The 17,200-nt window shown below is 44.0% G+C and overlaps 1 protein-coding gene across 4 annotated transcripts in view; it reads right to left on the reverse strand.

Moving 5' to 3' along the window:
* Positions 1 to 17,200, reverse strand: part of CEP128 (centrosomal protein 128) — a 226,961-nt gene that overhangs the window by 17,911 nt on the left and 191,850 nt on the right. For 3 of the 4 annotated variants that reach the window (XM_066612122.1, XM_066612120.1, XM_066612121.1), the window contains 3 exons: positions 8,813 to 8,890; positions 6,564 to 6,677; positions 669 to 771 (listed from right to left, as the gene is read on the reverse strand). In XM_066612122.1, the coding sequence (XP_066468219.1) occupies positions 669 to 771; positions 6,564 to 6,677; positions 8,813 to 8,890 (295 nt within the window). Of the gene's footprint in view, positions 1 to 668; positions 772 to 6,563; positions 6,678 to 8,812; positions 8,891 to 17,200 lie in introns of those variants that run through there. The other variant, XM_066612124.1, reaches the window with a different exon arrangement.

Genomic DNA, 17,200 nt, shown 5'->3' on the forward strand with positions numbered 1-17,200 from the left:
CAGATGAAGGGCCCAATCTTAAACTTTGCACACTGGCTCACTGCCAGTGTGCACTTTCGCAAACATGCCACAAGGCATGTTTGTGGGCCCTAATGCTGGTGAAGCACCAGAGCTCTGCCTTTCGGCGGTTGCGCGAATTGATGAGTAGCAGAGAGGTAGGTGGGGGCTTGGGGAGGCGGGGAAGAGGTACTCAGGTGGAGAGAGGTGGAGGGAAGGCAGGGAGGAGGCTTTCCAGGGGGAAGGAACAGGGCGGGAGGAAGGCAGGACCGGTGGAGCTTTGCTGGCCGCCTGACACAGAGGTTCTTGATTCTACGGCGACCTTCAGATCTATATAGAATCGAGTGGCCCCATTGCGGGGTTACGTGCTTTACCCAGGGGAAAGGGAAGAAAGGCCCCTTCTCCCGAGGAGGAGGTGGCGGCTGCCTGGAGTATGTTGGATGCGGCAGCGGCCATTTTTGGCACTGCTGTAGCCCTGTATGCCAGGCAGCTCAAGAGTGGCCTGGAAGTCACATGCATGTAAAGAATGGTTTCACTTTTTTTGCATATTTCAGAGATTTTGGTTTTTGTTTTCAACTTACAAAATGAGAAATGCAGAAAGCGGTGTTATGTGTTTTTATTTCGTCATCACCAGAAAAACCCACCTCTACCTATTGAAGATTAATACTTACATCCTGAATTGGATAGCAAAGAGCTGGACATAAAACTAGGATTGCTTCTCCAGTTGGAAGATGCACTGCATATGGGAGAAATATTGGCACCGGTTTTCTTATCCTGTGAAAGGGAATGAAAATGCATCGTAAGAAAGAGCTATTTTGATATATGTTTTTACTTTTAGAGATTAAAAGCAGCCGAAAGCCAGGGTTTTATAATGTGGCAGAAGTCTTTTGAACTGATACAATTTGGTTTCAGTGTTTAGAATGTAAATCTCAGTTAGCCTTAAATTAGACTTCCTTCCAGATTCTGTGTCCTTTTCAACACTTAGGATTCTGGGAGAGGGTACGTTCAGTACTTGCTACTGCAAATTTTGCAACTACTTGCTTCAGTATGTGGAAGAAATGGAAATCTCTCTTTTATTTGTTTTGTGTTCACAGATAGATTCTTAAATGTGAGAGACAGCATTTGGTGAATGATGTTTATTTGATTTGCTGCAGCATGAAATTGATTTGATACATTCATCTGAGACTAAATAATCCCAGAGCATTTAAAAGTTTAAAAGCTGAGACCCAAACCTGGTGAAATGCCTCCCTGGCCACTTCACTGCTTTTGGATCCCCTCAGAAAGGAGAAGAAAACACTGATTCTGCCACTTAATTCTGGGAACCAATGGCACTGTCCAGTCTCCCATAAAATCCTTCAGTCTCACCAGAGCCTATGTTTCAGGAGCTCCTTCAGAACCAACCCTCAAACAAGTGGCAGACCTGGGGGGGGAAGGGGATGCAAATATCCCGGGAGCCCAGAATTTAGGCACCTGGGAGGCGGCACTGCCACCCGCCCGCCCCCCCCCCCCGCCACCACTGCTGCCATCAGTTTTTGCAGTGGTCTGAGAATCTTGCAGACTGTGGCTGGAGGAGCGCGGCCAATGTCGGCACAGTTCTGTGCCGATATGTGGGCCACCCCCTCTCCTCCCCTTTCTTTAAAGGGGAGGAGAGTCCCCCCTCCTCCCCTTTCTTTAAAGGGCAGGAGAGGGGGCGGCCCTCCGATCAGCAAAGAACTGCACCTAGAGTGGCTGAGTTCCAGGCACAGTTCCTGATCGTATCTGAGGGCTGCCCCCTCCTCCCCTTTAAAGAAAGGGGAGGAGAGGGGGGGCAGCCCTCAGAACAGCTGAGGAGCCACTCAGGAGAAAGCAGTATGCGTCCCCTCTGAGTTCATAGGAGGCACGCACTGCTTCAAGTCCTGCCACTTCTAGCAGTGTAGATGGCTCCTTCAGAGTTTTTTAGCACCACTGGAAGGCGCCCAGGAGGTGAGCAGCACTTGCCTTCTGGGTACCTTGCAGCCACGCGAATTAAAGCTCTGCTGGAGCCTTCAGCACCACTAAAAGCTGCGCAGGAGACTCCATTGCAGCCTGGGCTGCTTCCTGCCTCCCTCCTTTCTTTCAAAGGGGGAATGGAGGAGGAAGCATGCTGGAGGTAACTGCAGATGACGTCACCACAGTTACTTCTGGATCGGGGGCAGTGGGCGGGATAGTGGCCCCTGGTGCGAAAACTGCCAGGATCACCACTGCCTCAAACCTCAGTACTTGTTTTTGTGCGATCTCAGTTTTCTGCTTTCTATTCCTACATCTCACCCTAGTACAGGGGTATCCAAACCCCGGCCCTGGGGCCATTTGCGGCCCTTGAGGACTCCCAATGTGGCCCTCAGGGAGACCCCAGTCTCCAATGAGCCTCTGGCCCTCTGGAGACTTGCTGGAGACCACGCTGGCCAGACGCAACTGCTCTCAGCGTGACAGCCAACTGTTGTTGTTGTTGTTAACAGTATTTATATACTGCTTTTCAACAAAAAGTTCACAAAGCGGTTTACAGAGAAAAATCAAATAACTAATGGCTCCCTGTCCCAATAGGGCTCACAATCTAAAAAGATGCAAAAGTACACCAGCAGGTAGCCACTAGAAAAGACACTGCTGGGGTGAGGAGGGCCAGTTAACTCTTCCCCTGCTAAAAAAAGAGGAGCACCCACTTGAAAAAGTGCCTCTTACTCAGTTAGCAGAGGTTTTTCGACTGTTCGACTGCTCATGTGAGCTGTGGGATGAGGGCTCCCTCCACTGCTTGCTGTTTCACATCTGTGATGCAGCAGTAGCAGCAGTAGCAAAGGAAAGGCCAGCCTTGCTTTGTTCAAGGCCTTTTATAGGCCTTGAGCTATTGCAAGACTTTCATTCACTCATATAAGTTCCACCTCTGGTATATTAATTTATGTAAATTTATTAAAATTTTAAATGTAAATTAATTCTTTTTTCCCAGGCACCCCGACACAGTGTCAGTGAGATGATGTGGCCCTCCTGCCAAAAACTTTGGACACCCCTGCCCTAGTATATGGCACCTGGTCTGATCTGCCTTTCTGTTTTGTTACTCTTGCAGCCACCTCTGCCCTAGCACACTAGCCAGTGCTCAGAGGTTGACACCTGGCCACACAACAAGTGCATGCCTACTGACCAATCAGTTTGGCCGAGGGAGGAGCAGGTCAGATCTCCTCCCTTTCAGATCCATAACTCAGCCACAGATGATCTCAGCAGAGATGCTGGCAAGTTTTCTTTCTGCCATGTCTGTAAGCAGTGCAGTAAAATAATCTGAAAGGACACAGTGCCACATGACTAGTTAAACATAAAAACACTACAGATAGTAAGAGTCCCTGGTGCTGCGATTTTTCACCTTATCTCATGGCACACTAACAAGACATTACATTTGTTAAGGCACACCATCAATTTTTTTGACAATTGACAAGGCTCACTGCACTGACAGCAGGGGCTCGCATTCCCCAGTGACCCTACTAACAAATGATCCCCCCCAAACTCCTGTGGCACACCTGCAGACTATCCGTGGCACACCGGTGTGCCACAGCACAGTGGTTGAAAATGGTTGCCCTAATGGCAATGGAGGCACTCAGGGATTCATTGTGTCACCAGGAATTTAAGGACAGATCTTATGCCACTCCTAGGTTTCTTTTCTGCTCATTTCCCTCCAACCCACCATGAAATGCAAGCTGAGTGAGTGAATAACTGTATTGGATCACCTCAGAACTGAGGTGGGTTTTCTGAACTGACCCACTCCCCCAATTCTGAAATTTTCTGCTTGGGTTAATTAAAAACAATCAATAGCTGCCTTGAACACTTCACTACTGAGAGGGTAAAGGCAAGATAAATATATCTAACTAAATAAGTATGTATCCTAGGTGCTGAGTAATGGAACCAACTGAAGTTTCTGAACAATCTTCAACAGTAGCACCCCTTTCCAATACACAGCAGTAATTTAACCTGGATTTACCAAAGTCACAGTTATCAATACTCTAGTAACATCATATGCCACAATGTATGTGAGACTGTCTTTGAAGACTGTCTGGAAACTTCTGTTGGTTTAGAACAGGGGTGTCCAAACTTTTTGGCAGGAGGGCCATGTCATCTCTCTGATAGTGTCCAGGGCCGGGGGGGGGGGAAAGAATTAATTTACATTTCAAATTTGAATAAATTTACATAAATGAATATATTGGAGATGGAACTTGAATGAATGAATGACGGTCTTGCAATAGCTTAAGGCCTATAAAAGGCCTTGCACAAAGCAAACCCAGCCTTTCCTTTGCTGCAGCTGTTGCATCACAGATGTGAAACAGCAAGCAGTGGAGGGAGCCCTCGTCCCACAGCTCATGTGCGAGATTGAACAGTTGGTTGAGAAATGGAAAAGGTGCAAAAGAGAGCGACTAAGATGATTACGGGGCTGGGGCACCTTCCTTATGAGGAAAGGCTACGGCGTTTGGGCCTCTTCAGCCTAGAAAAGAGACGCTTGAGGGGGGACATGATTGAGACATACAAAATTATGCAGGGGATGGACAGAGTGGATAGGGAGATGCTCTTTACACTCTCACATAATACCAGAACCAGGGGACATCCACTAAAATTGAGTGTTGGGCGGGTTAGGACAGACAAAAGAAAATATTTCTTTACTCAGCGCGTGGTCGGTCTGTGGAACTCCTTGCCACAGGATGTGGTGCTGGCGTCTAGCCTAGACGCCTTTAAAAGGGGATTGGACGAGTTTCTGGAGGAAAAATCCATTATGGGGTACAAGCCATGATGTGTATGCGCAACCTCTTGATTTTAGGAATGGGTTAAGTCAGAATGCCAGATGTAGGGGAGAGCACCAGGATGAGGTCTCTTGTTATCTGGTGTGCTCCCTGGGGCATTTGGTGGGCCGCTGTGAGATACAGGAAGCTGGACTAGATGGGCCTATGGCCTGATCCAGTGGGGCTGTTCTTATGTTCTTATGAGAGCTGAGAGCAGTTGCATCAGGCCAGCGCGGACTCAAGCAAGTCTCCGGAGGGCCAGAGGCTCATTGGAGACTGGGGGTTCCCTGAGGGCCGGATTGGGAGTCCTCGAGGGCCGCAAGTGGCCCCAGGGCCAGGATTTGGGCACCCCTAGTTTAGAAGACAACAGAGAGACTAGTAACTAGAGACTGGGAACTCTGAACTTCCCAGACATAATTATTTTGCCAAAACAGTATTAAAAGATTTCCAGTGTCTTCCAATTAACTCACAGGGCAGTGAGTTCATTATTAGTATACATGATACCAAAGATGAAGAACTTGTTGACAATCCTAAAAGAGAAAGTGAAACTGGACTGTTTCTGTTCTAGCCTCAGGCAGCTATGAGTTCCTGCAGTTCAAGAAAGGTTGGCAATAAAAAGGGATTTTCTGAGCTATTTCAGGAAGATCAATGAAATGAACTCAGCACTCTTCTCTGCAGAAGTCTGGATCATCTTATTCTATTTGTAAATAGCCAAGATAGCAAAGGAGTCTATATGGGTCAAAGGGAAGCTCCTGTTACACTCCTTATTGCCTAAAACAAAAATGGAATACTGCGGTGGAATCAGTTTTGTATTGGATTCTTAATAGCACGTTCAGATCAAGCCACCAGAGTGAACCCAGACACAGAAAAGGTATCAAATTTGATGGAAGTCAATATTTGAAAGAATTGACCATCTGGCTGTACAGATCACAGCAGTAGCATATTTAGCCCTGAGCTGGAGGCAATGGTTTGCATAAATGTTGGCTCTGCAGAGGCATAGTCCAGCAATAGTCCAGCATGCTCCCGAGAACATGGGCCATTGCCAAGAGTGTGGGGATAATCAAGGGCTGGCTCTTTTTAATTTGATTGTTAGCCGCCTTGGGTACCCTTCGAGGAGAAAGACGGAATACAAATCCAATAAATAAATAAATAAATAAATAAATAAATAAATAAATAAATATGTTAGCAGACAGGGATCCCTTCTTCCCACCCTAGTTGTTACTTACCTCAAGGTTGGATTCTGCAGGGGGAGGGACCCTTCTGCTCTCAGGGTCTGCAGCAACCTCATTTCATGACTCCTTGGCTCAGGGGAACTCCTCTGTGATCATAAGCTTCCTATTCTCTGCTGCCATTATGTACGACAGACAGTGGCAGGAGGACAGAAAAGTCAGCATACCGACAGCCACACCGAGAGGTGCCAGCGATGAAATAAAGAGCATGGGGCATTTGTGGATGCAGCTATCTAGGTGAACCACTGCAGTAGGTGCCCTGTATCACATGGAGCTTCTATACTGAAAGAAGGATATGGCTGAGTCATGGATACTGGGGACAAGCAATAGGGGGTGGCTATTGTCATTATGCCTATTTATAAGCATTAGGACCCTCTATAAAGTCCTTATTGGAGGAAGTGCTGAACTAACACCTCTGACCTGACCTAACAGCAACTTGCCTTCAACGAGCAGAACTGGTACTCGGCTCTATCCGATCATGAACATTCCAATTTGCATTTTAGCCAGTTACAGTTCCTTTCTCCAGATGTTTCACATGCAAAGGAATTAGAGTAAGCAGTGGTAAACCTACCCTGAAGTCTTCCAGTCTGCGCTTTGATTCTTCCAGATCCTGGTGTAAAGAGCCCATTATTTCCTTGTATTTGCTGTATCTCTCTTCAAGAATATCCATCTGGCTGCGAAAATTCTGAAATGACCAAAAAATGTTCAGTCTGGACAAAATAAAAGATAAACGGATGCTGTTGGTCAGTGAAATGGACTATTAAATGCTTGATATAGGTCAGGGGTGGCCAAAGCACAACACATGAGCCACATGCAGCTCTTCCGACGTCTAGAGTGCAGCTTTTGGAAATATGTTCGATGAGCTCCTTTTCACATCACAGTTAATATAAAAGGTAAATAAGAAATTTTAAGGCTTTATTGTTATTATTTAAAGGGTATAAATTGAGAGTCAACTGGATTAAAATCTAAGTTTACTGTTCCTGATGAGTTAGGGCTGGCTTTGAGGTAACTGGGGAAATTTCACCCAACTGGACCTTGTGCACAGTGGAAACCTCGCGCTACCCTTCCACCCACTGCTGCTTCCAATTGGCCTGAAATTGGGTCGCTTTCAAAGCAGGTCCTGCCCACCACTCTTCCAACTGACCAGTAATTGGGTCACTTTGGAAGTAAGTCCCGCCCACCGCTGCTTTCAATTGGTCCAAAATTGGTGCCATGCAGGCAGTAGCATGCGCATCTTGCTCTTTCCCTGCCCTCACAGCTCCCTGTGCCATCTTCTCCCCTGTGTTGCTTCCCCAACTTGGATCCTCTAATAGTAGAAGTAGAAGGTAGTAACTCTCCCCATTCCTTGCTTGTTTTGTCAAATTTTGAACATAGTGATAGACAACACAGAAGATTTCCAAGTCTACTTTTTATGGGGATGGAGGAAATTGCATTGAATTTCAGTGGACTGCTTAGTAATTTATATTTAATATAAATAATAATAATTTTTAGTAATTTAATTTAAAGCCCAACCCCAACTTTCCAGAGCTGATGCAGACAAGCCAACGGGGCATGCGCTGAATTTTGTGGTGTAGGGGGGAGCCATAAAGACTTCCTCAAACATTCCCTTATCTCTTAGATGCACTGCGGCTGTAATGGCACAGGAAAGATGGTTAGGATTGGCCTGTTATTAAGCACCTGTCTAAAATGGCCTTTTTTAAGGAAACATGCAAACTACTTACTGAACCAATTTACCCTGGTGGGACTTCAAACTGCTTTGAACTGTACTTGGATTGTGTAGAGTTTTGAGCCCCATGTCACATGTGAGAAACAGTGCTCATTAACAAAAAAAATATGGAAGAGCACTAGACACAGCTTTTGCATGCTAAACATTTGCCATGTCTTTTGTCCCCAGTACCAGGTGACATATTGTCCCAACATAATGAATAATCTTGATAGTCAAATAGTTATCCTATTGAATTTGTAGTCTTCACAAGCTTATCAGTGAGTAACCTCAGCCATGAGACCACAAGCATGATGTCTACCCTCACTCTGAAAGCAGTGTTTGGGGACTGAATGGTGTCGTGACTCAATAAACCAAACAGAACTTACCTCTATTCAAATATTAACACAACTGAGAGCTTCTGCCACACTAAGAAAAACCAGCTTATCAAAATATTCTAAACCGAAAAACTCTGGCGAAGAGATACTCAGCTATTTTATTAAGTTTTACATTAATGGTGATCAGGTGACATTACGAGCTGATATTTGCGCCACCGTGTTTGACTAGGGAGAGGGAGAGATCTCTTTGATTGGAACAAAAAGATGGGAATAGAAAGATAATTGATTATACAGTGAGTACATTCAGGGTCACTAATACATCTTTATAATGTATACAGTCAAGCTGCATCATATGGGCATTTGCACAAATTCAAGTATAGGTGCTCAGTAACACACACAGACAAATCTATAAACCACATCAATTTACATGCTGCTGGCAATTCCATTCAATGCACTGGAGTGAGCATTAGACCAGACAGTGAATCTGTTGTTCCTTCAGTTGGTCTCAGTTCCCACATGCATCTAGTGGCTTCTAAAGAGATAGATTTTTTTTCAAAGGAATTTTCAAGGTAATTTTTATTGTATTCATGATTTTCACTTTATGTACGGACTGCAGAACCTAACCCCTGTGTAAGAGACGATCTGACTATAATGAAATCCAAATAAAAGAAATGGTAAACCTGTGAGAGTTTGGGCTTTATGACCCCAGCACAGATTTCCCATTGTCCAGGAGGATGCTAAATACTTTCTAATGAAGTAGAAAAGGCAAAGTATTCTCACTCCCAAATCTCTGAAATCTTCTAAAAGGTTCAGTTTCTCAGGAACAGACTCCAGATGATTCAAGGCCACTTGAGTACTCTGTAAGACAAAAGAAAAAAAATAATTTAAAAAGTTATACCTGGTATCAGTTATTCTCTGCATTCAGAATTACAGTATTAAAAAGCTCTTCATTTGTGAAGAGACTATGCATGTGTACATATTAGCATTAGAATTCACAGTGCAGTGAAAGGGTAAGTAGTGCTGTAAGTAACAGGGTAGAGTTCAACAAAGGAAACACATAAATAGGATAGAGCCAAGTTGAAAGTGGGTAACCTGGTTAGCAAGAATCTTCCTCAGTGATGAAAGGATTCCTGCACTATTGCTGATTTGGGGGGGGGGGGAATCACTGTGGACACTTTCCATTGTCTTATATATTTTACATGTTAAATGTTTGGCATGTATTTTGTCTCCAACATAGAAAATACAATAGTCAGATATTACATGATCACTCAGGTAGTAAAAATCACTGTTACCTACTTGGGGGAGGATCGCTCACATGATTAATATCACTTCAGATTGGTTTTACCTGCCTTTCGTGAAATCAGACTATAGCCAAATCTGACTGCTCACCTTGTGAAATATATGCATTGCTTTTATTCTGTCTATGGCCATTTTGTTTCACAAGCTGCTGTGTCTTTGTAGCACCTCCTTCCTCTTCACTCTCACTGTTTTGTTTAATGCAATTGCCTACTTGCATACTAACCTTTTTGAGACCCATGCTCTCCACAGTCAATTCTGCTGTCTCACAGCCCAATCCTGAGCCACCTGGAGCATGGGGCTGCCGTGGCACCAAAAATAGCTGCCGCAGCATCCTGAGCACAACTGGGCAGCCACCAGCAGCCTCCTCAGGGAAAGGGAACGTCTGTCCCCTTCCCCTGAGTAGAGAAACTAGCCCTGCAATGGGGTTTACTCAATTCTGATACAGTTCAAGAGCTGCCGCAAAATCAAAGAGTTCTGTATCAGGCCATTTGGAGCTCAGAATTCAGTGGAGCTGAGCTCCACCAGTCCCGCCCTCCTCTCACCCCACTCCTTCCCCCAGCATGCCTCCTCTTTGCCCTCTACCTGCCCTTCCCCTGCCTTCCCCCACCCTGGAATGCCTCATCCCCACCTTCCCCCAAGCCCCCAACACTTCTCCACTGTCCAGCAGTTTGCGCAACCTCCGAGCAGTGGAGCACCGGCTTTCCACTGGCGCTAAGCCCTGCAAACATGCCTTACGGCACATTTGCAACAGTGCGCATCGGCAGTAAGCTGGCATGCAGAGCTCAGGATTGGGCTCTCCGTCAGTAACTTAGCCGCTCTGTTCTGAACCCAGTGCGATTTCCAAACATTCCTCATAGGCAGCCTCATTTACAACAAGTTGTAATAATTTAACCTAGTCATGGGGTTACTCATTATAGTCAGGGCATGAGTAACTGTGAAAAGGTCATTATTTCCAAGAATGGCAACAGCCAGTGCACCAATGCGGGTGAAGGTGTTTTGAGACACATCTGAGACTGGGAAATCCACTTGCAAGGTGGGATCTAACTGCACTCCAAGTTGTGTACCTGGTCCTTTATGCCTTCCCATCTAGAACTGACTGAAAAACAACTTTTTGGTAAGCTACATTGCCACCCAACAGTAGTGCCAACTTGTCTGGACTGAGTTTCAGTTTATTGACCCCCCCCCCACTCAGTTCATTAGTTCAAGTACCTTTTCAGAATGTCCACAGTTCTGCTCAAATCCACCTCTTATCCATTCTGAACTCTTTTAGTAAAGCAAGCTAGAAAGAAACCCATCAGTAAACGAAACATTCTGAAATTCTGCTAACTCAGAATCACAAAGTACCCCATGACTATGGATCTTAAATGGTAAAATCATTTTCAGAAAGTATCTATATTCTGCTGAGTGCTACGAGTGCTCGGGAGGGGAACCGTGTTTCACAATTGCTTGAAAGCGGAGCCAGATGAGATCACTAAAATCTCTGCAGCAACACAATCACAGAAATAGTAAAGTATTTCAATTAAATTACACATCGGATTTGTTGAAATTGATCCACAAATATGCAAAATTTAAAAAATGCTGTAAGAAAAAGAACATCTTGTTCCTTGTGACTTGCATGTCCACATTACAGAATTAAGCTACAGGATGGAACATGCACAGTTGATGATGGATAACAACATGTTTCAGCAGGAAGAAATAAAATAAAACAAAAAAGCATTAGCTGCAAAAATGAATCAGATCATCGAAATATAATTATGAAGACAACTGACAAATTCCTTTGGATCCAACATTATTTAAAAAAAATCACCCATTGTCTACTGTTCTGCATGATCAACAGAATCCAAGCAAAAAGCAAAGTTCAAGAAGGGCACATTCATAGAAACCTTTGTGCTAGTATAGGTTGTACACATAATTGTCTTTTCTAGCAAAATATAAACATATTCAGGTTCCACACTTGTATCTTTGTAATAAACAATCGGGGTACATAATTAGAACAAAAAAGCAGCACAGAATTTGATTTTTAATTACACTTTCATTTTGAAAATATTAAATGTGTCATTAAGGAGCTTATCACAAATTACAATATAAAATCTGTTTTATAGGTTAAATTGTTAAACTAAGAGCTCGCTTGGCAGGTCCTTCCATACCTTTTCTTCTACATATAAAAAAAATGCTCAAAGGTGTCTCTCTATCCCTCATTAAATTGCACACCACTGTGCCTCTCCCACAAAGAAGCTGCACTCATTCATATTGCATGCTTCATTTCTAGTGGCCTTATGTTCATCAAAGCCTTGATTTTCCACTCCATTAATTTATGATGAGTTGCATTGTTTGTTACTTCTTCCCAGAGTCATTTGTGGCCCTGGTCTTCATAAGGGCTTGAAAGGTTGAGGGATATCTGAACAAGACAGCAGATTCTCAGCAGGCCACTCTCGGCAGCTTTCAGCGATGAAAAAGTTAACTGTGTGAGACAGAATGACTGACCCAAATGCTCAGCAGTCACCTTAGAGGATCTATACGTTTCAGGGACATTCTGCCACATGAAAAGAACTTGAGAGCTGCTGACTTTGAATATGACCACTTCCTCTTTAATTAAATTGTATTTCTACTTCTTTCATTACAGGCATTATTAATGGCCCAATCCTATGAGCTGTTTGAGAGTGTGGGAAGGCATACTACCCTGGGCCAGTCTGTCAGGTGGCTGCAGACTCCAGGCTGTGTCAGCCTCAGTAAATCAGCAGTGACATGTGTGTTATGGGTAGGGAGGAGGAAAACAGAAAGAGTTTCAGGAAAGGCAGGTAGCATTTTGGGGGAGGCAGGGGGTGGATCCTCGTGGTAGCGTCTTGTAGCATCAGGGTCCTATCCCTGAAACCCTGCCTTGGAATGCCCACTGGCTCTCCTTGGACAAGTCAGCAAAATGGCTGGCATAAGTCCAAAGAGACCCATAAGCAGCCTGTAGGCATGTGCGGAGGTATGTAAAATATTTTTTATTTACCTGAGGTTTGCCTTCAGATCACCCCCCTCTCCCACCATAGCATGCAACATCAGCATTGGATCCAGGGCCTGTGGTATCTGAGGCAGCAATGTTGTGATGTCATGACATCACATGATCTCTCTTCCAGGTTCCTGTCCAGTTGGGAAGCGATTCGAACACATGGGCCCTCTCGGGGTGACTGGGGCGAAATAGCCCAAGTCACCATGAGAGTGCACCTGAAATCCAAACACTTCCTGGGTCAGAAGTGACTGGAGCGCACACTCTGGCGGAGCTCCCTCCAAGTGGCACACAGGGCACTTGCCCTGTCATGCCGCATGCTAGATATACGCCTGTGCAACATGCACCTTTTTGTTGCAGCTGCATGTTATAGTATAGCGAGAAATAAAATTGGGATATAAAAGTTTAATGGACAGGCTTAGTCGCCATTGAAAGGAGAGGTTGGAGATATTCCTCTACTCAAGGTGGCACAATACCACTCTGTCTTTGAGGTAACCACTAGTGTCCTAGTTACAGCAAATGGGTAAATTCAGCCTTGATACTTGGTCTGCACAGTTCATAGTTTTCAGCTTTTCAGAAAGTTATTATACTCATTTGGAGGTCTCCGTTGTGTTGCTTAAAAGTGACAGTAGAGGTCTGCTACCATACAATTGCAGCAGCTGAGATCTACACCAGAGCCTGGCTTAAACACTAGCATTCTCCGCTCCACGGTGAACAACAGGTGCGGGAACACCACCTTCGGTTTAGAAGGGAGCCAAAAGATCTTATGTTTATTTTGGAACAGAGGTGAGGGAGGAGATTTCTATCACATTTTGAGAGCCAAGAACACATGCTTGTTCTGGAAAAAAAATGTACAAAGGGTTGTATCCCCAGAAATGAACATGAAAATAAGGTGGTATTTTGTGCTGTTCTGTAAGCAGTTGCACAAAAGCACGCAGAAGAAATTGAGCAACTGCGACATACTTACAATCTTGCATGCAACGTCTTGTGCAAGCACAAAGCCCAGCCAGGATTCCATTTAGATTTCTGCATAGAACAACCTGGCGCCATCACTTCGGCACGTGCAACCTCCCATACTTGAGCAGGAGGATAACATTGGATATATCCCAAGGAGCTTGGTTTGCAGTGAAGATGAAAAGAAAAATCACTGCACAAAAGTGCAACTCCAAGGAAGGAAAAACTTCGTGTTGTTAGCTAACCCACACAAAGTGGTGCAACAATAATTTAGTGACACATGCAACAACCTCCTTAATATGGATCGAGTGCATATTTGTATCATTAATGACTGCACTCTTCTCTATTAAAAGAGATAGGTTTAGCCATGCAGAACAAAATGCTTAAAAGGATGGTGGGAACACCTGACACAGAGGGCAATTAAGTCCTGCTAATTATTTCCCAGAAACTGCAAACGAGGTGCCATAATGCAGACAACTAATCCTGAAGAGAGCAATCATGTCTGTCTGCTCATTATTTAACAGGGAACAAAGGGCACTGATACAGTGCACTGATGAAGCTGATAAATAGCAAAGAACACCAGTTGTACCAATAGAAGTAGCATTGGGGTAATTTACTTAAAAGCACCCTCTTCCATCACGGAGCGACGCTATTAATCTTTCCTCGTTTTCTTAGCATAAAAAGATTATTTACTTTCTAAGAGGTGTTCTATGTTCTCCGACTGAATGATAAAACAAATTACTCATTTTCCATGACTTCATATAAACACTTTGATGTTTAAAGAGCCTGCGAACAGTTAATCCTCCTTATATTGATGCATTTGGAGTGATAGGCAGTTCTGGGCTGTCCCAAGGGACAGATCTAAATCAAAGTCAGATGCTGCCTTTATTTTTAGTCTTGAAAACTCAGTGATAAACACAAAAGCATAACAAGTTAAACTCGGCTATGTTATTCTTAAGGTTTGGTTTTATATTTAAGACATCAGAATTGCATACACAAGCGGAAAAAAAAATACCAGTATTACAAACAAAGATCTTTTCACCCTTTCCTGCAAGGTAACACCAAGTGGCCATCTGTCAACTGTGGGCGTTCTTAAAAATTAGAGAAGGCTTAGGGACCAGCTAAGAAATCCCCAGAGTATAATCCATAAGAAGATGAAATGTACCCATAATTTAAAGTGACAGTAATGCATTGAGCAGGCAGTTACTTACAACTTGACTAAGATACGTAATGTTAAAGGTGACCCAAGAAGGATATTCTTCCAATGAACTCACTGTTAGGTTATACATCAAACATAAGACTGTGTGACACTTAATATACTAAGGCCCAAATGAATTCTCAACAAGTTCCACATTCTATTTAGCCAGAATCTGCTAAACAAAGAAGAGTGAGAAGAAATAGGGGCATTCTTCAGAAAACTGTTATCACAACCAAATGCTAACAAGTTGGGCGGAGTTCATCAAAGAGTATCACAGGTTTAGGATCCAATCCTATCCCCACCTGCTGTCCTGCGGTCCAGCAGTGCTGAAATGACTGCTACTGTATCCTGCGGGGTTGGGGAAGCAGCCAGAGGCCTCCTCAGGGTAAGAGAATCAGTTCCCTTACCTTGTGTAGAGTCCCAAAAGTCCCAATGAGTCTACTTGGAGCTGCGCTAGTTATTTAGCTGGAGCAGAATCAAAAAGACCCATGTTGGGCCTGAGGCCCAGGAGGGGGGACAGGATTCAGCGGTAGGGTAGCCTCTGCTGCTGTCCCTGCCCCCTCCAGAGCCTGAACCACCTCTGGGACTGCCCTCCCCCACCCAGTTTCGCCCCCTCCCTGCCTCCCCCCCTGCCGTGCCAGGAAGGGGAATGTGCCAACCAGTGGGGAAAGTACCACGGGTGGTTTCTGCTGGATGTCCTGCCTTTCTGAGGTCCAGCACCCAATGCTGCTGGCCACTCTACAGTGCAGTTTGTCTCAAGGTAGCCACAAACTGCCTTTGCCAATGGCCATTGGCAGGACAGCACGTGAGCTGCCGGCGCTGCCCTGGCATAGGATCAGGCTGTAATTCATTAATTTTGTATGATTATTTTATTTGTTACTTTTATACCCCATTTTTCTTCCATGATGGAAATCAAGGTGGTCCAGAGAGGGTTCTCAGGCAATTTCTTGTCCAGGCACTGACCAGGCTGAAGACTTCGTGAGTTTCAATAGGGTGGCTTTATTATATGCTCTCAACATTATGCCCTTGGAAAGCCCAGAAAGTTTCTTAGCTCCATCCTACTACTAGCCTACTTCCTGCACAAGAATACAAAAGCCCTGTATTGGTCCATCTAACCCTGAATCTTGTCTGGTGGTGGCCAACAAAATGCTTTTGAGACGAGCACAAGTAGAACAGGAAGGCAACAGTCCTCCCTCACTTTAGATTGTGGCCCCTGGTAAAGATATAATGTCCTGGTTCACCATGAGATTTGAGCCCTTGACCATAGTAACACATTACCAGAGTGGAGAAACTCTAGTGGGGTGCTCAAATGAACACTACTTCCCACTGCTAGTGGAGACGTTAACAAAATACCATATTCTGAAGGAAATGCATTCTACTATATTCATTATATTATGTTTTCATTTCACTGCAAATTTACAAGGAATTAGGATTTGAACAATCCTTGTAACAACTGGTAAGAAACAGCTGGCATTTTGGGGAGGGGTTATGGTTTATTTCACAATGATCATGGAGTGGAATTCAGTCTGAAACTGAATTAGAAAACTCAGAATGAACTCTGGTTCAGGAATAATTAAGAACTGACCAAAAAGAAAAGAAAAGAAAAAAGAAAGATAAATTTTATGAAGGTGGATGAACTATGCCTGGGGATTACAGTGTTCAGACATAGTACAGTATCTAGAAGAGGCCATATTAACAGGGATAAGATATTGCTAAATTTTCAGAAAATGAATGCAAGATGGAACTTGGTAGATAAACAAGTTGACACTCCAAGTATTATAACTTTCATACTTATTTAAATATAACCTTAATTTAGTTGTTTCACCTTGCAGTTCCTACAAGAACTTAGGGATGCATACATGGCTCTTTCATGCCTTCCCATTTTTTCCTCCCAACCTTCTTGTAAGGTAGACTAGGCTGAGAGACAATGGCTGGCCCAAAATCACCCAGTGAGTTTCTTGACTGAGCGGGGATCTCAACAAGGATCTCCACAGACCTAGTCCAACATCCACTACATCGCACTGGATCCCTTTGTATTTCCAGGGACCCTCCAGGAGGAGTAGCAACTCCACCTGAATGAACTAGAATAACTAGAAAGGCCAGGTACCATTGGGGAAGGGCTAATTAAAAGGTGAAGCAGTCTTTGTGTTTTGTCTCCAGGATGGGACTCTGGTTATATTAAAGAGGTACAGACTGCACCCCAAGTCAGCTGCCTGTATCAGGGAAAAACATCCTTCCCACAACTTGAGGAAGAGTACTTGCCCCCCCCCCCCCGGATAAGGGGGTGAACATACCACAAGGTTATTAGTGACAGGAAGAAAACTGAATCTGACCAATTTGCTTCAAGCAGAGAAGTTGTTAACTCTTCTGTGGCAAAATATATTGAGAAAGTGTCCACACTGCTTGCAAATCAACTAGCTAATAAGCAAAAGTATGCTTATTAGTATATGCTAATATATATGCTAAAAATAATATGCTTCCATTGCAAACAACAGAATATTAAAATTGCAACTAAAAATAGAAACAGCTTTGCATTTTTTAAAATCTTAAATAACTCAAAATCCAACTGTGATCAAATGTCACGGGTTTTTAGCCAACCTTTCTATTCCTACATTGAATCAGCAAGGTAAAGATGAATTGAATATTCCTACATGAATGCAGGAGATATTGAAAAATGGATTCTTCTAGACCCATATCCTTTCTAAACACTCATCACTAAATATTA

The sequence above is a fragment of the Tiliqua scincoides genome, chromosome 1 (assembly GCF_035046505.1).
Source record: "Tiliqua scincoides isolate rTilSci1 chromosome 1, rTilSci1.hap2, whole genome shotgun sequence".
Classification (NCBI taxonomy): Eukaryota; Metazoa; Chordata; class Lepidosauria; order Squamata; family Scincidae; genus Tiliqua; species Tiliqua scincoides.